Source organism: Cannabis sativa, chromosome 5, assembly GCF_029168945.1.
Source record: "Cannabis sativa cultivar Pink pepper isolate KNU-18-1 chromosome 5, ASM2916894v1, whole genome shotgun sequence".
NCBI lineage: Eukaryota > Viridiplantae > Streptophyta > Magnoliopsida > Rosales > Cannabaceae > Cannabis > Cannabis sativa.
Genome location: NC_083605.1, coordinates 74,107,437 through 74,128,319, shown reverse-complemented (window position 1 = coordinate 74,128,319; position 20,883 = coordinate 74,107,437). Strand labels below are relative to the sequence as shown.

Here is a 20,883-nt window from a genome sequence, read left to right as displayed (position 1 = left end):
AGGTATCCCTTTCAGTCATTATTTTTTGACTATTGCCAAGAACAAGGTTAGTTCTAATGATCTTTTGAAGCTTATTAGGCTTCAATTCATCTCTCATAATTGGGGTGTTTTGGGTTTGATTTGATTTGCCCAACCATTTTAAAAGGAGTAATTACATTGATAAGGCATAAAGCCAAAAAAAACAAAGGCAATATAAAGTAATTAGTGTTGGAACCTGTGGGGTAAATTTGGTCAACAAATTTGAGAAACATTAAAGCAATATCTGTAAGAGTAGGGGTGTTCATAAAATAACCGATTCAATCCAATTCGTACGATCCAATCCAATTTAATCTGCACTTGTGCGGATTGGATTGGAAAATTCAAAATCCGCACTTGTGCGGATTGGATGTTGATTGACATGTAAAAGTAACCGATCTAATCTAATTCACACATATTTATAACAAAATTAAAAAATTATATATACAAATAACATTTTAATGTAAAGAAAATAGTAATTTAAAAGTCTAATACATATAATACAATCATATTGCAAAACTTAATAGATAAAATGTATATTCTATTCTTATATATTTTTTTTTACATACAATTTAAAATAAAATTAAATATTTTTTTTATATATACAATTTTTTTCTTCCTTTGAATTTGTTATTTGTTATTTTATTTATGTAATGTGTTGTTGGAGACATAAAATAACTATAATTTGTTTTATTTTGTTGCTAGTTATGTGAAAAAAAAAATATTTTTTTTTCATAAATATTAAATAATTTAATATTAAAAAGTAACCAATCCAAAGTAACCGATTCAATCCGCACTTTTGCGGATTGGATTGGATTGGATTTGAGCTATTGTGCGGATTGGATTGGATCCAAAAAATGAAATCCGCACTTAGTGCAGATTGGATGTTGTTTGATCAAAAAAGTGCGGATTGAATCGAATGAACAACCCTATGTAAGAGAATGAGTCAATAACATTATTGATCTGGTTAATATTTGGAAAAGAAGACGAAATATATTTATTGGGATATGATTTTGTCCCGTTATTGTACTTTCACGGATTGTAATCCGTGATGTACGGCAGCCGTCAGATGAGGGAGTTATTTGATCTAACGGCTGAGATTGATCTAGGGGTAATTAGGGTCAAAAAGTAGAAACGTACCCTGACACTCATTTAATGTACCCTGAGACCCATATAATGTACTACGGAATACATTCCGTGAAAGTACATCACGGGACAAAATCATATTTCTATATTTATTATCATTTACAATTGTACCAAATTCAATTGACCGTTTTCTATTGCTTTCCCAACTTTTGAATATTTAATATTAAAAAAATCAGAGAGAGAGAATGAATATTCAATTCAATGATATGCATTTCATTCATTTTGGTCTTTGTTAAGGTTATTATTATAACTTATTAGTTTGATGTCAGATTTTTATTGGTGTTTAGTTGGTTGGGATGAATAAAAATATAAAAATAAGAATGAGAATAAAAATAGAAATGGAATAGAATAATATTTAAAATGCATACAATAATTGATAAAAGAATTATTAATTTTTTTTTTTCAAATCTTGCATTGGAATGATCTTTCTTTCATTTCAAAATGGAATAGTCTAGGCCTGGCAAAACGGGTCAGACACGATAACACGACTCGAAATCCACACGAGAGTTAGCGAGTTTGGGTTTGCCTTAAAAGGGTTCGGGTCGTGTTTGTATTGACTCGTCGAACCCGTTTAATAACCGGGTTGTGTTTGGGTTGACACGGCTAACACGAAACTTACCTGTTAATGGTCTATTTAAAGTTATTTTAGTACTTTAACATATCATAAACGGATTATAAACGTGTTGAATACTTAATAAACGTGTTATTGGTTGACATGTGTTAAACAAAATATGCATATAAATAGGTTACACGGGTCGTGTCATGTCAACCCGTTTATAAACGAGTCGTGTTCGGGTTTCATTTTCTGATACGATTATTAAATGGGTCGTGTTCGGGTCGAGCATATACCTATTATAGGGCTGTACATAAATTTTTGTAAACCGCCCAACCCGAACAACCTGTGTAAACCAAATTGAGATAACCCGACGAAAAATGTAAACCGAAAAACTCGATGAAAATATAACCTGCTCAATCTTTATATTGGGCGGGTTGAAAATAATATCAACCCACCCAATCAACCCGAACTAATCCGACCAACCAGATTAAGAGAATTTTTTTTTTTTATATATATGTTTTTATTATATATAATCTATATATTATATAATTTATACACATATTTATAAAAAATAGAAAGTTCAAACTACTATATTTTTTTTTTATAGCGGATGATGTGAACTTTAAATTCAATCTTTATATTTATCTCATTATCACAATAACTAAAATATAACAATTAAATATGAAAAAAAATAAACATTAGTACTCGGTTTGGACGGGTTAAGACAAAGAGACGGGAATAGAAGTTAAAATGAGAAGGTTATTTTGAGGTTTAATAAAAAAATAAGCACACCTAACCAATTTGGAGATACTTTATTTATCATTTAATTTTTAACCTAAAGTAAGCATGGAAAATCTAACTTTTACAATTGAATATTAAAATACAATATTTATTCAAAAAAAAAAAAATACAATATTAAAAATTAATGCAAATATATCATAATTTTTTGTTGCGTCTACAATTCCATCTTACCTATTAAGTTTGATGTTGCTATATATTTGTTTTATTATTAGCTTATTTAGTGTTTAATTGATGTATTCTAATTCTCAATATACTCTATTTACAATTACTTTTATTTTTTAAATTTATATTGGTATTTTATTATTCTTTTAAGTTATCAAACAATGTGTCTAGGTCATTATCTGGGTTTTTTTTTTTTTTTTTTTTTTTTTTTTTTTTTTTATGGTTTTATAAAAAGTCTTACAATTGTTTGAGGAGAAGTGGTAGCTTTGATGGTAACATTGGATCCATTTTTTACCCTTACACTTCCTCTCCATTCATAATTATTGTGCCTTGATCTTTGTGTTCTCTAAGAGATTTCATTTTTTTAAGCTCTTAGAGTTATTCGCTTGGTCTCCATTTTCACTAATTGTTTAGCATTGAGTTTTGTTTCTCTAAACAATGTAATGACTTTAGATTTTTTTTATATGATTTCTTTCTTTCTTTTTAAATGAAAATAAATATAATTTATTAAGATAGATTCGCTACTACAAAAGAATTTAAAAATCGTGGACAAGCCTCCGTTCATACACACTCTCTTCAACTAGTAACATATGTTGTTAATGTATGAGCAACACTATTCGTAGATCACGGAATGACACTACAAGTACCACCACCAACAACAGCTAATAAAAAATTAATATATAATAAAATAGACTAAAAAATAAAATTTGGGTGAAACATTAATCCAACCGATTGTTAGAGTAGAATTACTATTAATAATTGAGATACTGAAACTAAATTGATGCGCAAGAGTCAGACCCAATTTAATTGCAAGCAGCTCCATCACATTAACAAAAAAATCACCTAACACATCAAATGACCAAGCAGCCAAACCACACCCGCAGCATCCCGTATCACTCCACCTAATCCGACAAAGCCTCTCCCAAGAACCACCAAAGCATCGGTCACAAGAGCAAAGGAATCAGGAGGAGGTGGCATTCACCAAGTAGGATGTTTTTCAATTGGGTTTGAAAAGCACAATCCCAAATGAAGACCCTGCCGAACATACTCCTTGAATTCTGACAGGTGATTATGAGTTAAATCTGGAACAACATCTAATCTCAACTGCATATTACCTAACAATACTGAGTTTCGATCATACCAAAACAACCATAAGTTAATCATCATCAATTCAAAAGCCTCACAAGATAACTTTTCAAAGAGACAAAGGAGAATTTCTGGCATTGGTCCATGTATACATCGACGAAGCACCGGCCATATCCCCAACTGATGTCACATTGGAATCAAACCGAAGCAGGAAAATAGAGCATGTTCTGGAGTTTCAGATTCTTCTCCGCACCGTGAACAACAAAGAGGTACCTAAACTTTTCGGGAGATAAGCTGTGTTGCTACTGGTAACACCAAATGAAACATACGCTATACAAAAATTTTCACCTTTGGTGGCATAACAAGATTTCATACTCCATTCTACTAATAAATTAACTTGAGTGAGTCTGCTACTCCCTCATAAACCTGGCGACCACGCCAGCGAGTAGCTACTCTTACCATTATAAACCCATCTGGATAATTTTTTTTGTAAGTTTGTATCCCAAACTTAAGTTTGTTTTCTTGTTTTATGAAATATCCCAAACTTCATCTCAATAGTTAGTTATGCATACATGACATTATTTAAATGAAAAGAAATACTAAAGGATACTCATGGTGTTTAGTATTTTTATGATGTATAATATTACTATTAGTATAATTGAATATTAAGTTTCACTTATTTTAATTTAATAAAAATTATAGAAAATTATTAACAAGTACTAAACGTGCCACACAACAATGCTCTTAAATGAATGGCTTAGTTGTAAAGTGTTTACTCTCAAGTAGTTTCACGAGTTAGAAATCATGAATTCGAATCTAGGTCATTCATGCATCTAGTACTTGGTCGGGACTCATATAACGTAAGGGCAATCTCGCCACCTAGGATCTTAGCGAACATTCGTGAACGGAGTTAGAACTATCATGCTAACCCCACCCCCCCTTTTCTTCATTAAAAAAGAAAAAAAAAATCATATTTTCATTTTCATTATTATTATTATTTATTTATTTTATAACAATTAAAATGATCATTTAATTATTATAATTAATTTATATTATTGTCTTAAGGTAGAATATTTGGTAGTGGAGAGTGGTTTGCGAAGAAGTTCAACATTTCTTCCCAAAATTCTAATGTTTCATATAATTCTTTCTCTCAAAATTATGATTTATATAACCACAATTGATTATTCAATTCAACTAAATCTTCTGTAACATCCAATAATTCAATAAAGTTTCTTTCTTTTTTGTTTCTGAAATCGTAAAAGTTGATTTGAGCTGTGTTAAGCCAGCAAAAATGGCCACTGCGGCGGAAAAATACCAGAGACCTAACCCCGGCGCCGGTGCCGCTGATCGGCGTATACGAGCTTCGTTTGTGAACTGGTATCGGATCTCCATTGTAATGGATAAATTGGCCTCCATTTTAGGGTCCGGAAAGTCTGTAGACTCACGCGAATTCTTCAGTCTCTGTTTATCCCTCTCCAGGTACTTGATTTTGATTTAAAGCTTTGTTTTTTTTTTTTTTTTTAAATTTTCCTTGGTCGACAAAAGATGGAAGTAGTTTGAGTATTTTGATTATACTATATGACCTTTTTTCTTTTGGACTATTTGAATTCTTTTTGTGTATCAAGCTTTGATTTTTAGGGTTTTTTTGTTTTGGGATCATTGAGTAAAGATGGTAGAAGTTAGTGCTGCATTGCGGAGTTTGTAATTATTTGGATAATTTTCTTAATTTTAGAGCTTCATGTTTTATTATAACTTTGAGTAAAACTGATTGAAGAGACTGGAGAGGTGTTTAGTTGGATAAAAACCAAGCTTGGTCAGTCATAGATAAGCAGGAGAGTGAGCCTTTAATCATTGGGTTGGTGAAAGAGAAGCTTAATGGGATTTAAGAGTAAGCAGGAGAGTGAGCCTTTAATCATTTCCTTAGTAACCATATTGTTACAGAGTTGGTTCTTTGGAATAGATGTAATCAATGTATGGGATTTATGAGTAAATTTTAGATTCATATGGTTGTTACTGGTAAGATTTTAGTATCTTTGAACCAGGTATTCTCTTACCCTGTCGAAGACCACCTCACTTTTTAAGAAAACGCTTGGTCAACTAGCTTAGGTAACAAGAAGACCTATTTAACCTGATATGGGGGGAAAGCTTGATTCGGTTTATTTTAATCGGCAGATATTGTACACATCTTTCTGATCTTTGTTGTCATGTCGATTAGCTGCTCCATTCTTCGAATGGGATGCTTCGTTTGTGTCTGTTGAAATCGTTAAGTTGTTTTCTAATTGTGTCTTTTACTTGGCTCGGTTTACTTTGAAAATACAGGGGTATTGATTTTGCAGTTGCATACAAGGAAAAATTAACTAAATCTCATGATTTATTTACATTGGTGAAGCAGGTGATTTTCTGATTATAATCAAACTCCTATTTTTTTTTGGCTTGTATAATTAGCATATATTATGCAGAAGATTTGTGTAGGGTTGTAAACTACAGAAAGATTTACATGCCTACTTAGATACTACTGTCATGGGTGAAGATTTGAGGAGTGAACAGCGTGATTTGGTATTGTTTGGTTGAAGTGTATTGACTAAAATTTGTCGATCTTGCTTGCGAATACAACACACCGGCCACTCCCTTACGTATTCAACTTTGCTACGCATTATTGCCCGCTTCATATTTGCATAATACCATTTCCTTTTGTACACGTATGTATTGTGGTGGGTAGAGGGGAGATTAAGCATAAGAGGCACTGAACTATTCTCCATAAAAGTGGCAAGTGAATGATAGTAACTTTGTATGAATCATTGTGGTTCTATATTTAATTTTGCAAATGCGTTCTTGATTGTGAGCAATTTTTAGATAGCGTTGCTTACTATACTAAATTTGGACATGGTAGATTTGGTGCATCTAGTTAATAATAGGATGACTCAAAGGAATTTAGACAACAACTTCAAGCATTTATGGGATCGGTACAACATGAGATCACACCTCTTTAAAACTTTAATTGTTATTGGGTACAATTTGTTCTTTGATGAATTTATCTGCATTTTTATATTCACCTAGATTTTTGTGGGGACGTATTGGCATAACACATTGCTCTCCAGATTTATGAATTCTCTCATACATAAGATTTTTATTTAAGTCAAACTTTTCTTTTTATGTCTTTGTAGATATTTGAACGGAAAAGTGATCTCTCCTTACAAGCTATGATTATGATGGTAATGAGTTCCGTGAAGGTAAATGTTAAAATGCATCCAATGATGTGCAAATTTTTTATGTTCATAACTAACAATTAGACCTTTTTACTGAAACCCATTTGGTTTCTGATCATATTTTATTAACTTAATTTAATTATTATTTCTCTTCTTTAAAGATGTCTCTTAAAATGACTGTTATATGACTTTTATGAAGTTGTACTCTGCAGAATGCTTGTAAAGGTGGATGGTTTTCAGAAGAGGAGACCAAGGAACTTTATACACTAGCTAATGAGGTTTCTACACTATTGTATATTTTAACTGTTTATGTTATTTATTATTACTTTTTTTTGGTAGAATTTATGGTCTGCATTAGATGGCTTTTAATGGCCCTTTTCCTCATTCATCCATTTCATTCTTATAGATAGAGATGAACTTCTGCAGTCCGGGGAATGTTAACACGGCACCTAGCTGTGTGGATTCTACCATTGCAACAGTCATGACAAGGTGGGAATTTTGATCTGATTTAGTGTTCAATTTTTTTCCCCGAGCTTAGTTCAACTAAACATTTCCTAAAATCTAATTTCAGCATTATTAAGTTTTTCCTAGTTGGTTACATGGTAGTTGAATCTTTTTGTTGAGTGTCCTCTTTTTCAGATTTTATCCACAGTTGGAGATGGGCCAAATTCTTGTTTCTCTTGATGTCAAGGTAGCATATTTTCTAAAAAATCTGTACATTGCGTTTTTGAAGCGTGCTGTAATCTCTCTTTAATTATATTTTTAATTTTTCTTTCTAGCCTGGATATGGGATCTACGCGATTGATTTCCATATATTGAAGAACAGTGCACAGGCTGAAAAGGAAAAGATTGTAAGCATTTCTTTAGTTAATTTGTATACAAAATTCTTATATTTCTAGAGTTGTTTGTATGCATTTATTTTTGTAATACAACTATTCAACTCGTTTATAGGGTGCAAATTTATGACCTTTTCTTGGTCTAAGGCCTGGACTAGAAGGGGTAATCCTGCCTCCATTTCACTCGCATGCTCTCTTACTAATTTTCTTTTTATTGGTTGTGTGATCTTTCCGATCTAACTTAAACTTTCCGTCGCTATTGTTTGTTGCATTTGTTTACAAATGATATACATGATTAATTTATACATATGTATGCGTGTATATTCTTGATGCCTTGATGGTTCGATAGATTTTTTAGTCATGAATGGTTAGGCATTTATATCTTGGAATCAGTAGTTCAAATAAGCGATTTCGTACTTGCTTACTGAAGTTGGGAATATACTTTGTGGGAATTACTCTAAATTGTACATTCTTTATTTTTCTTGCAGCGGTTATTTGTAGCTCAAGTAGATAATGTGGAGACATCGGCATGTATTATAACTCCTCAACAAGTAAAGTAAGGATCAATTTTTCTGGAGAAATCAGGAGAGTTGTTTGATACAATTTTGTTCTGATGAGATTTTCTTTTGACATCTGTAGCTTCATTGTGAATGGAAGAGGAGTGGATAAGAGAACGAACGTTTATGTGGTTTGTCTCTTTCATTGTGAATCGAATCTACTTTATAATGGCTTAATATAGTAGCTCTCTAAATCTCCCTGTAATTCTTTTTTACTAGGATGCCGGACCACAGATGCCAACTAACGTGACCCCGTTGTTAAAATACGGAACAAATCTACTTCAAGTTGCGGGGCAGTTCAATAGTAAGCATGTACAATAGTCTTTTAGCTTTAAAATAGTGATGACATTTTATCGTTCCATGACGGTTGGCTACTGATTTTCAGGTCACTACGTTATCGTTGTTGCCTTTATGAGAGAGACAAAATTGTGTGAACTTCCAGTCCTGCCAGATTATATTCAGCCTCCTGCAGATGGAGTCGATTCAGGTGTGCTAAACGGAACAAAGATAGGGAATTTTTATTGGCTGTTTATATCCTATTGATATTTTAGATCTTTCTCCTCACCACTCAATCTTCTATGGCGTCTTTATGGAAACCCTTCCTTTATCACAACCCTAGAGCACAGCAAATCTCGTACTCTTCAAGATGACCTACCGAGAAACATTGTTAGGAAAAAACACTACAGAGGGGTGAGACAAAGGAAATCTGGGAAATGGGTGACAGAGATTCGCAACCCCAGGAGTAGAGCTAAGGCGTGGATTGGGACTTTCAGCACGGCAGAGGCAGCTGCTCTTGCTTATGATGAGACCGCTCTCCGCCTCTATGGAAGGAAAGCTATCCTTAACTTCCCAGAAAGAGCTAAAGCAAAAGGAAAATCTAGGACTAAAACCGCTGCTACTTGTACTCGTGATCATCAATTAGGTACTTATAATAATAACCTTATTAAAGCCGCTAGTACTAATCAAAATTATCATCATCATCATCATCATTACTCCCATACCATGACAAGTACTATATAATAATAGTAATGGTAATGATATACTTTCTCGAACTACCTGACAATATGGCAACGTGATTAGTAGTAGTTATGATAGTAAAAGCATATATCACAGAGTAGTAGTTTCTATGGATCAGCTGGAGAAAGTTTGAATATTCTCCCTGATTAATATACAACTCAACAACAACAATTACTGCAACAGGATCATCATCATCATCATCAACAACCACATCACGAGCTTCTGAGACCGACCATGCAGTTTGGAAACCCTCACATTTTGGCGGAGAAAAGCCACGGTTACACGAAACTTGGACTTTGGACTCCCAACCGAAAGAAATAAGAAAGTTCTAAAATTACAAAATGATTACAGAAGCTCAAACCAGTTAGATAACTAGAACAAAACAGCTAGAACAATAGGTTTGCCCACTCTCGAAACAAATCTAGGAGAAAAAGATCTTGATTAAAACTCTGAGTTGCTACCCAAAATTTCATCTTTCCCAACATTCCTCTACTGTAGACTCTTAATCCTCAAATATTCTGGTGTTTCTTTCTCTCACCCCACACTGTCCACATAATGGCTAGCACTGCTGCCGGCCATAATTTCGACATAAGCCTACCCCCTACCAGTCTGCTCTCAATCATTCTTACTTATCCACTTGGAGACTATAATATATACATACATATACAAACCTTAATATTTGTTGGACGCGAACGTGTTGTATTTTTTGTTCTGTTTGTGTGTGTGTATGTTTTTGAATATCCATTTATATTTATGATTTCTTGGAGCTAACTTTGGTATGTGTATATTTTTTAAAGATCTCGATCTAATTGAAGGGCCATCCCGAATATCACTGAACTGTCCTATAAGGTATATCATTCTAAAATCTCTTTTTTGTCAATGCTAAATTTCATATCCATATTATATGAATATCATGTTCTTACATTGTTCTTCTTCATTGTAATAGAACTGATAATCTTTCATTAATTTGGTTGTAGCTATACCCGTATTAGAACTCCAGTCAAAGGACATTTATGCAAACATCTTCAGGTGAGTGTGCACACACGATTATTATGCAAGATATTTATAAATTTAAAGTTTTAGATTGGTGCTCATTGATTCCAAAAGAAATAGCTATCTAAGATTAGGCCGAGCATTGTAGTTATCGATTAATTTGTTTTGTTTCTGGGATTCTAACCCTTAAAACAGTTAATTGTTTAAGGCCTGAAATTGTGTTTCTCTAAAAATGATGTATACATATAAATGGCTTTTGACAACAGAAGATTTGTAGTAAAATAATTACAAGTATCTAGATGTAAGTTAATCAAAATGAAATCGGAACAATGTTAATGTTACTTTATGAATTGGTGATCAGGTCTAGTAGCTACAGAGTAGAGAAACAGAATTGGCAAAACATGAAGAAAAAAGAGAAAAAAAAAGCACAAGTCTTTCTTTTGTTGATACATTTTCCTATCTCTTGGCATATCAGCAAATGGAAAATTTTCTCTTTGTTTTTTCTCATGAAAAAATGAACTTAACATTGTTGATGGGGACTGTGTAGTTTTATTTTTATGAGCTGCAAGTTTAGTAATTTGACATTGTTGATGTGATTTCGGAGTATCTTATTTCTTGTCTTCTTATTTTATGCAGTGTTTCGACTTCAATAACTACATTGATATAAATTCAAGAAGACCATCTTGGCGCTGCCCTCACTGTAATCAGCATGTTTCTTACTCAGAAATTCGTATAGATCAAAAAATGGTTAAGGTAAGTGGATAGACATTTGTTACTTACGGGTTTTATCGTTGTTGTGTAGATTTCTGATGTTTTCTCTCTCAGGTCTTGAAAGAGGTGGGGAATAATGTCACTGATGTTATTATCTCGACAGATGGGTCATGGAAGGTTGATCAGGAAAATGATAATTCAGATAAGGCTAATGATACAAACCTTGGTTGTCGGAAAGAAAAGTCTGAGCTGCAAACATGTACTGCCACCCCAAACGATGTTCCTAGTATTATGGATCTCACTAGTGACGACGACAATGAAATGGATATCAATGTTTGTGACATTGATGACATGAATCCTTCCAAGGGTGATCTAAGTTCTTCGCCTGATTCGAGCAATATAGAAAATCAAAATTTTGATGATCAAGTAGAGGATACAAATTGGACTGCTCTCTATAATTCTCCTGACTTGTCGACGACAGTGTGGTCAGAAGCCTTGTTCGGTCCAGTCTCTCAGTCTAATCCCGCAACTATTGTGCATACTCCTCACGAAGCTGATGGTCGTGTAAATACTAATCTCATCGCTTCTGAAATGCATAGCGGGGTGACACCAATTACAATTCAGGTTCCCCCGACCCAGTCCCCGGCCCTACAAACTCCACAACAAAGAAATACTTCTTCTGCTGTGCCTTCTCCGGGTGGTTTATCACCTACTGACACAGTATACAGTGATATGGAAAGACAGAAACATTTCTTTCAATCCCTCATAAAACAGCCGCCTCAAGTAGCCAATGTTGTCCCATCTTCGTCGCAGCCTTCCTTGGTAACACAAGGAAGGCCGAGAAGGGCTGCTGCTAAATCAGTGAATTTGGCATCTGAGCAGAATTGGCGTCCAGCAGGTCGTATGCGTGGAAGTCTTACAGGTCAGGCTTATTCGTCTGCCCTTAATCGGTTGATGATTAAGCCTACTCAATCACCAAAACCGTCTCAAGCTACAACAACACCGTCGATCCCAGCCCCACCTTCCCACAAATGATTTCGACTTTAACTTCAGGTAATTCCTGTCGACAGCAGAAACGCCCGAGAACCTCAACCACGCAATCATACCGATTTGAATGCCGTTTTGTGAGAATTTTGGTTATGGGAGATTATTCACATTAAAGGGTGTGTATATAAACCGCATGGAAAAGCTTCCATGATGTGTAACTCTAATGAAATAATTCTCATGTAGTCATAATTCTTTTAGCTCTACTTGGCACTAGTTATAAATAGGGATAAGCTTCCCATTATATTAAGTTAGATCAATATTATAATAATTATCTTAATATTAACTATATATTATCTTATACATACAAAAAATTTAAGAGAAAATATAAAATATGTTTTAAAGTTGTTAAAGAGTAATGATTTGTTCTTTAGAGTGTTAAATTTTTTGAATTTGCTAGTTTGTAATAACTCCCCAACATTATCTTTTTGTTTTAAGGCAAAATATTTCTAGTCATCATACTTTTTGTATTTTGCAATTTCATCCTCAAAATATTATAGATTTTTCAGTGTTTGCCTATTACATTTGGACAGAGTGTGGCCTATGTTTCTCTATATTTTGTTAAACAATTTGCAAACTGAATAGTTCACTATCATAGTGTTTATTTTTAGTCATAACATTTCTCCATACTAGAAATAGAGTTCAAATTTTTTGCTAAGGGACATCTTATCATTGAACTCCCCTTAAATTTTACTTGTTTAATTATCTATTTTAATTTCTAAGACCAATTTTAATACTGTCTACACTAGACAAAATTTCATAAAAATCCTTTGAATACATTTGTCAATAAAATTGTCATTTTCTGTGTCCAAAGACATGCAAGTATGACTTTCCTCAAGTGTCATTAAGTTTTATAGCCATAATAGCATTAATCAGTTTTATCAATATAATCAGCTCCATTCCATTTTTCCACTAAAGTTTACTAATTGAGACCACTTTAGTTAATTTTGTTATTTCAACTGATAATTAACAACTTGGCTTAACATTTTGCAAGTCTCTGAAATTATGTTCAGACATGATGAGATGGTGTAAAGAAGGCAAGAATAGTTTATCAGCAAAGATTTTCTGTAACAGAAGAAACTCAAAAACAAAAATTATTGGGTAACTTCCCTATAAGATAAAATTACGAATTCAAAAAACTACAAATAAAATTGGACAAGTCCATCATCAATAAAGCCTCAAAAAGATTTTGATTTATACTAATCACACCTATAGATAATTAATCCCAAGAGGGATTTGGGTAATTACTAACACAAATCTAAAAGAGCTTTCCCTCATTTTGAAAGAAAATTACACTTTCCTACCGACGGGACATTATGCCCGGGTCTTATTCCATCTCAAACTCGGATTAAGAAGAGTGCCCTTTGAACTACAATTCAATCATAATAAACAACACAAGCAAATTGGTTTGGCTTGGCTATCTAATAACAGTAAATTAAATGTTTGTATTTGAATGTTCTGTGGTTCAGTCAAAGACAACTAAAAAAGACATGAGAAAGAAACAAATTTGACCGATAATTCACATTTCATTAGAATTGAACTTTTAACACAACAAGGGTCAAATTCTAATGTGTCTAAGATGCTAACCAAATGTGGTTTACTGCTTTTGTCCACAACGATCTATGAACCCCATTTCTTCAAATCCATACCACTTGGGGGGCTACTCTCGACTTTCTTTTGACCCACGTCTTTCCAATCTGTTGACAGAACTGTTCCATTTGACTCGACCTATTCGATAAAACAAATCCAGATTAACAATTATCATCGCCATTTTTTTAGCAGTTAAGAAGAAATTAAAAATGAAGAAAATGGTGTAAACTGAGACAATTGAGATAACACTAGAGGTCTCTTGAAACAGATAAAATGTATATCTTACAAAGGATTTGGCCATAGCTCTCCTCGTATCCTCATCGGCATCTTTGTATATGTCACGGAATAGCTTGTTCAGAGCTGCATCACCATCTAGCTTCTCTTCTTTTTCCTGACATTTAGAAGTTTAGTGGATCAGTAATACACTATTGATACAATTCAGTTCTCGAAAGAATTAAAATATAAGAATCTTATTATTATCAAATAATTACAAAGTTCAAAACTTTTCAAGACAGTTTGGTATCTCCCCAGAAAGTATTTCACTTTCTTTTAACACAAATTCTAACTGATATCCTAGTAAGATAGGACTAGCCTTTATATAGACTCGGCTACTAACTAAAAAAGCAATACCAGTAATCTAACTAATTAATTAACAAAACGACCAACCCTAAAGGAACTAAACTGAACAACTTATTCATACACCTGGATATGAAAGCATATATTTGAGGCCTAACAATCAGTCACTGAAAATCTTACTGAACAAGAGAAAGTGACCACTTCACTGAAAATCTCTGAAAATCTTATTGGGAAATGATGCAAAACTGAAATTCCTTCCGATTTGTCATGAACGACAAGTAGAACAGAAAGAACAGCTTATTCATTGGCTTATACCTCTTTCTTCACTTGAGCTTCTAACTTATCCCAGTCTCTTGATCTTGGTTTCGAAGATGGATACACGGGCTTGTGAGATCCTACAAATACATGGATATTACTTAAGTTAGAGACTAAACAAATATTTAATGCCTATCCATTTCTTTAAAAGCAGATTAGCAATACAAGAACAATGAAATTGAAATTGAGACCAAAATGCTTTAAATTTTCACTAATATTATGAGATGGTCATAACTCATACGTATACACTCCAGAACAACAAATAATAATAATAAAAAATAATGAAAAGAATGAATGCTAAGCTTACCAGATGATACATTAATTTTTTGTGGAACCATAGCCTCTTTGCTATATTCAAGCGATGCCCAGTGAATGTTGTCGGCTTTAGAAAGACGAATTTCGACTTTAGTTGACAACACCTGGTATCTGCACTTTTCTGGTATGATCTGTTTTACAGTCAATATATCTATATCAGGAAAAAAGAAGATGAAGAGCAAAGTAGAGCACAATAGGATATTATTTGCATTTGAATTAGAGTCCTAAAATGTAGTACTCGGTAAACGCATAATGAGTTATCTTTAAATATAACCAATTCAAACTTCAAGAGCAGACCCACTTTGAAATCCTATCCTTAAACTTCTCCATTTTCGAAAGAAACATTTAAGACAAATCATTAAACATTGTGTGTCTTCCATCACTTCAGACAAGGAATAAATAAAATTTATAACTGAGCAAATGTAATACCTTCCCAAACAATCGAGACTGGAAATGATAAGCATCTTCACCAGGAATTTCTATAGCAACACTTAGCTGCAAAGCAAAATGTCAGCAACTAAATCATATCAATTCAGGGAACATTTATAGAATAAACTTTGAGAGGATCAAAATAACTTACAATCTGTTCTCCGAATTCCACAGCAACATTTCTTGCTGGTATGCCTTTTGCAAATATTGTCACAACAACTTCATCTGGCTTCTGGTAGAACTCATGTCTGTTTGACAAAACATTGTTAGATAACAATATATTTGAGAAATAATTTTGTGAAACTAAAAATGAACCATGCCTGTGGAAAGACCTGATTCGAATACAGCTGTAACTGTCTGTAACTGTCTTTATTTCATTAGATAGGAGGATTGGGATAGTTATTACTCGATTCAAATTTGTGTGTTTCCTGTTTTGATATTTGATTTGTTTCATTCATTAGGATTTAGACATCAACAATATTTTTGCAATAAAAGATATTCTATGTGTGTACATCTCTAGTATCAGAGCGTTACCTAAACCTTATACAATGACAAGTGGCAGAGCGTTACATTTAAATTTTAAGTAAAAATTCAAGTAGAAACCTAAACTTTGTTCGCCTTTAACCATGACAAAATATGGTAGGTCCACCGACACGTAGACTTCAGAAACAAAGAATATTTCTATAACTATATGATGCTCAACACCACATGATGTGGCATTGTAGGTTTTGTTGAATTAAAATCACGTAGAAAAGAGACCGAGGACACATGTCCGTGAGTGATCATGGCCCAAATTTATTAGACAACCTCACTTATGGCGGAGGTAAACCATATTAAATTCAATCACTCCTAAGATATCAATACTCTATCCAAAACCACCATTAACTACATAATTTGTTACAACAAGCATGCTTTGACTCAAGCAATCATGGTGCTTCAAATGGTTGAGCCCTACCTATTAGGTCAAAATTTGAATAGGCGAAAAATTGCATTCAGTGGTCAGACTGTGCGATAGTGTTCATTAGTGGTCGTAGCAAGAACGATTATCTCACGGGAGCATTCACTCAACTCACCAAACGTGAGGAGGAGAATCAAAAGGCAAGGGAAAGTGTGGACATCAAGCCTCTATTAAAGAAAAACTATCAAAAAGGCAAGTAGAACTTTGAAATTGAGCCTATGGAAGAAGTGATTAAAATCCACGATCTTGGTTTGATTGCTTTAATAAGCACGACCAAATTTGGTTATTCTCAATGTCAAATGAATCGTACCTTATAAAACAATCTCTTACAAGGAAACAAATCATTATGGTATATAAGGTTGATATCATTGTGACATGAGATTATGAAGAAATAAGACAATTAAGTCATTTGCTCAATGGTTTAAAGTTAAAAAACTAAGAGACCTCAAATATTTCCTAGGAATGGAAGTTGCTTGGTCAAAGAAAGGAATCGGGTCTCCCAAAAAGCTAGTAAAGGATAAAGGCATGCTCGTGTGAAAAATGAGTGATAGTCATATGTAATACACTACAAAGTTGGGAATCGTTAAAGAGGTGCTCTTGTTGATATAGAACAATATAGAAGACATAATTTTCACAACGTTAAAGAGGTGACATTCAATTGAAGAATACTTGGAGGTTATGTATCGAATTCTAGGTAACCAAGAAATGATTCCAAAGTGAGGATTGTACTTTAAAGAGACTTTAAAATAGAACTGTAAAGATGTTTTATGATGGTAGCTCAACAAGATCTTTATTTGCGAAGATCAACTTCGGGATATTGCATACATGCATAGGAGAACCCTACACGGCGAAACAAGAAGCAATTTGTTGTAGCTAGAAGCTATGACTCAAGGAATATGTGAAGGAATGTGATCCAAGACCGTCTTTAAGAACTATTAATTGCTTTAGAATAACCTATGAACATGTTGTATGACAGTTTAAAAGCTATAAATCTCAAAGAATCACCAATTTATCAAAAAGAAGAAAGAAGAATCTCATTGGTACATGTTCCAACTACCTCCCGATCAACAAATATCCTCACCAATGCTCTTCCAATGATGAATTTTAAAAATTTAAGATCTAAACTAAATATGATTGATATTTACAACTCGACATAAAGAGAAGTGTGGAAAGATCGAATTTACAGTTACAGTAACAATTGTAACCGTAACCGTGTCTTATTCTATTTCCTAAGAAGGATTTGGTAGTTATTACCTAATTCTAAGCTATGTCCTTGTTTTGTAATTTGAGTCATTTCATTTACTATGATTTAGACATTTCCTTTTACATTTTCGCAGTAGTCCGATTGTGTATAGCTATAGACTTTCAGCATAGTTAATCAATAATAAAAAGAAGGTATTCTCTTTGATTGTTCATCTCTCTCACTGTTGGATTCAATGTACTTTAATAACTTAAATCTGGTCTGTTTGTAGAAGCTGCCATGTTCCACTGTTAATAAAAAAGTACATAATACACATCAATATTTTCCCGTGAAATCATAACATACCAGCAATCAAAGCATCATTTACCAAGCTAAAATAGGAACAGATACAACACAGATGTTTAACTTTTTATACAGTCAACAAAAATTCCAAACTTTATCGACTATTTTAAAACTTGAGCGAACCAAAAGGAAAGTTGTAAGATAAACAAAGAATGTGGCAGTAACCTGAATTTTGGCTTTGAAGTCATGCCAACCTGATTCGGCAAAGTACACCTTTCTTTAGAATCTCCCAAAGATTCAACGGACACATTTGTAGTACTTGCTTGCCCATTTGGTGTTGACTGTTTCTTTAGAGCCATGGTTTCCTCTGAGGAAACATCCAAAATTCATATCAATACAACACAAGAAGCAGAAGGAAAACTCAAACAGGTAAAAAATAGTATTTTCCAAAGTCAAAGAAACTAAAAGTAAAACCTATTAATTGTTAACACATAACCCAGAATGTGTGCTAATTTAAAATGTTTAATCTGATGAAAAAAAGTGAAACATGTTATACACACACATGGAAGGTACATCAGTAAACATTGTACTTTACTTCAAAATTTTATAATGCAAGTTTATTATATACCAAAAACCAAGAAGGGAAGTGATGTTCCAAGCTAAAAGAATAAATGACATCTACAAATTAAGCAGAGAATCAAAAACCAGCATTCAAATGACTGCAAGTGAACTGAAATGTTTGTTGCAGAGGAAATCCTAACAGTTACAATACCTGCAATTTGCTGATCACATTCACTGATCAATTTGGCGAATCTTGAATCGCTTTGGGCCAAGGAGGCACCAATTTCAAGTGCAGCCTTTGCAGTATGATATTCTTCAAGTTTCACGCATGCAATGCTGCATTAAGAAGCAATGCCTCAAGCCAACGATTCAAATAAACACATTTCTCAGACAATAAGATTTCAACATCACCAATACACATCCTTTACAAGAACGCACTGTAACTTAACACTAGCTCAAGTGATTGTGTGGGTGAGTGTATACATGTGGTGCAGAGTTAAAAGTCTTAAGAACAAGAATAAAAAAGCATATGATACACACATAATTTACAAAGTAAAAGATCATAATGCATTAACCAAAGTAATTAACTTCATAAATCAAACTTCACAAATAAGACGAAAATTAGTCCAAACAATGAATAATATGTAAATCCCCTTTTCCCCAAATTTAAATCTTAACCAAACAATGACAAAATTTTTTAAAAAAACATACAGACCCTTTACGAAGATAAGCTTTAACCAGTGACCGGTCCAGTTCAATTGCCTTATTAGCGTCCCCAACAGCCTCTGTTTGAAAAATTCATTACTCAAAAAAAGTTAAAAACAAATAACAGTAGCCAAAAATCCTCAGCAAAACTAATAAATACTCAAAACACATAAATACAAATACACACAAACATAAAGATATGTCTTCATTATATATACATATAAAAAAACGAATCTATTCGCTCATCGCACTTTCTACCAACTGATAACAACACAAACTAAGTTTAATTTTCACTTTGCATGAAAAAGATAAAGAGTACCAGTGAAGTTTCCGAGCTTGATATTAGCTTGAGCACGCTCAGCAAAAAGATCTGCATTTCGAGGGTTTAATTTGATGGATTGAGTATAAAGATCAACAGCGAGTTCAAAATTGTCGTCAACGAATGCTTCTCTAGCCATTTCGGCTAGGTTAGTGGCCATTGTAAGTGCTCAGATAGTGTTCTGAGAAACCTAGTTAAGGCGTAAGAGGAAGAAGAAGAAGAAACGGCTAATTGGGTTTTTGGGGGTTACGAATGGAGACAATGTTGCCTTGACACTGAAGATAAGACTATAAAATAGTTTCGATTTGGAGGGAATCTGACTCTGTTTACCTCTTCTTTTAGTCTCCATTTGTGGCCCAACTCCATAATGATTTGTGGGCTTTGTATGGCCTGTTTCAGGATTTCTGGCCCAATTACCTTTTTGGGCTGCAATATGCCCATTTACCAAAAAAAAAAATAAGTTGAGGAAAACCTCCTTTTTGGGCTGCAATATGCCCATATACCTACTTTTTTTGAATGAATTGTCTAATATAACCTCACTCTCCACTTAAGTTTAGTACATATTTTACATTAGCCTAAGGGATATAATGGGAACACCATCTATAAAAATCAGTATATCTTAAAGAATATAAAAATTAAAGTAAAAATTAAAATAAATAAAATAAAATAGATATACAATACAATTTTGGGATTATTTCACAAATACACAAAAAATAACAAAAAAAGTACAAAAATGTTATAAAATAATATAAAATAGATGAGAAGAAAGAAGAAGAAGATGAAGAGAGAAAGAGAAAGTGAATGAGAATTTCTGAGTTGTTTTTCCAATGGGGTGAACCCCTATTTATACAAATACAAGAGTGAGATATTAAGAAACTAAGAAAAAGGGAAACTAAGGAAAAGAGGAATGTTGATTACAATTCATGGTAATAAATAAAAGATTTGAACATCCACGTAATTATTAATATTTATAACACTCCCCCTTGGATGTCCATAATAACTGCCTTATTAAAAATCTTGCTGAAAACTTGATCAAAGGAAAAAGAGTATAGTGTAAACTAACTCCCCCTCATTTAGGCATTTGTGGAGATCTTCTAATCGATGAATTTCGATCTTGTCTGCCGTCTTCTCAAATGTTGATGTTGGTAATAACTTTGTGAATAAGTTTGTAAGATTGACACTTGATTATATATGTTGAACACCAATATGCATTTTCTTGAAGCGTATAAAGAAGAATTTCGTGAAATGTGTTCTAACTCTATCTCCTTCAATGTACCTCCTTTTAGTTGAACGATGCAAGCAGTATTATCCATAGAGAATTTCTTGGGTTGATACTTCTTTATTGAGTGCAATTCATATGTTTCCCGAATATGCTATGTCAATGATCTCACTCACACACATTCTCTACTTGCTTCATAAAATGCAAGTATGTTAACATGATTTATAGTTGCCTCGTTAAAAACCTTGCCAGAAAAACCCAGTGGGACAAAATCTGAGCTAGG

At 33.3% G+C, this 20,883-nt stretch overlaps 2 protein-coding genes across 3 annotated transcripts; one reads left to right on the top strand and one right to left on the bottom strand.

Moving 5' to 3' along the window:
- Positions 1-4,824: 4,824 nt before the first annotated feature.
- LOC115715803 (E4 SUMO-protein ligase PIAL2) lies at positions 4,825-12,417 on the top strand. Of its 2 annotated transcripts, XM_030644472.2 has the most exons (16): positions 4,825-5,245; positions 6,086-6,158; positions 6,931-6,996; positions 7,185-7,250; positions 7,379-7,461; positions 7,612-7,663; positions 7,752-7,823; positions 8,297-8,364; positions 8,448-8,496; positions 8,585-8,669; positions 8,751-8,852; positions 8,985-9,287; positions 10,180-10,231; positions 10,360-10,411; positions 11,012-11,128; positions 11,201-12,417. In XM_030644472.2, the coding sequence occupies exons 1-16, from the start codon at positions 5,058-5,060 to the stop codon at positions 12,119-12,121; spliced, it is 2,349 nt and encodes a 782-aa protein (XP_030500332.2). In that variant the 5' UTR covers positions 4,825-5,057; the 3' UTR covers positions 12,122-12,417. The 2 variants fall into 2 exon arrangements, with proteins under 2 accessions (XP_030500332.2, XP_030500334.2); XM_030644474.2 differs by lacking the exon at positions 8,985-9,287.
- A 971-nt stretch (positions 12,418-13,388) lies between these two features.
- LOC115717074 (protein SGT1 homolog) lies at positions 13,389-19,684 on the bottom strand. Its single transcript, XM_030646011.2, has 10 exons — positions 19,382-19,684; positions 19,073-19,142; positions 18,569-18,693; positions 18,022-18,163; positions 15,507-15,603; positions 15,356-15,421; positions 14,919-15,057; positions 14,612-14,691; positions 14,007-14,111; positions 13,389-13,858 (listed from the first exon to the last, which is right to left on the bottom strand). Exons 1-10 carry the CDS (start codon positions 19,539-19,541, stop codon positions 13,751-13,753), a joined length of 1,092 nt encoding a protein of 363 aa, XP_030501871.2. The 5' UTR covers positions 19,542-19,684; the 3' UTR covers positions 13,389-13,750.
- Between the last annotated feature and the right edge of the window lie 1,199 nt (positions 19,685-20,883).

What these genes read in the sequence shown, in the direction of transcription:
- LOC115715803 (XM_030644472.2), top strand. Translation starts at nt 5,058, where the DNA reads ATGGCCACTGCGGCGGAAAAATACCAGAGACCTAACCCCGGCGCCGGT. An exon ending in AGGCTGAAAAGGAAAAGATT is followed by an intron (nt 7,824 to 8,296) that starts GTAAGCATTTCT and finishes TTTTTCTTGCAG; the next exon opens with CGGTTATTTGTAGCTCAAGT. An exon ending in AGAGAACGAACGTTTATGTG is followed by an intron (nt 8,497 to 8,584) that starts GTTTGTCTCTTT and finishes CTTTTTTACTAG; the next exon opens with GATGCCGGACCACAGATGCC.
- LOC115717074 (XM_030646011.2), bottom strand. Translation starts at nt 19,541, where the DNA reads ATGGCCACTAACCTAGCCGAAATGGCTAGAGAAGCATTCGTTGACGAC. An exon ending in CAAGCTCGGAAACTTCACTG is followed by an intron (nt 19,143 to 19,381) that starts GTACTCTTTATC and finishes TTTTTCAAACAG; the next exon opens with AGGCTGTTGGGGACGCTAAT. An exon ending in ACTTCAAAGCCAAAATTCAG is followed by an intron (nt 15,604 to 18,021) that starts GTTACTGCCACA and finishes TTTGTCAAACAG; the next exon opens with ACATGAGTTCTACCAGAAGC.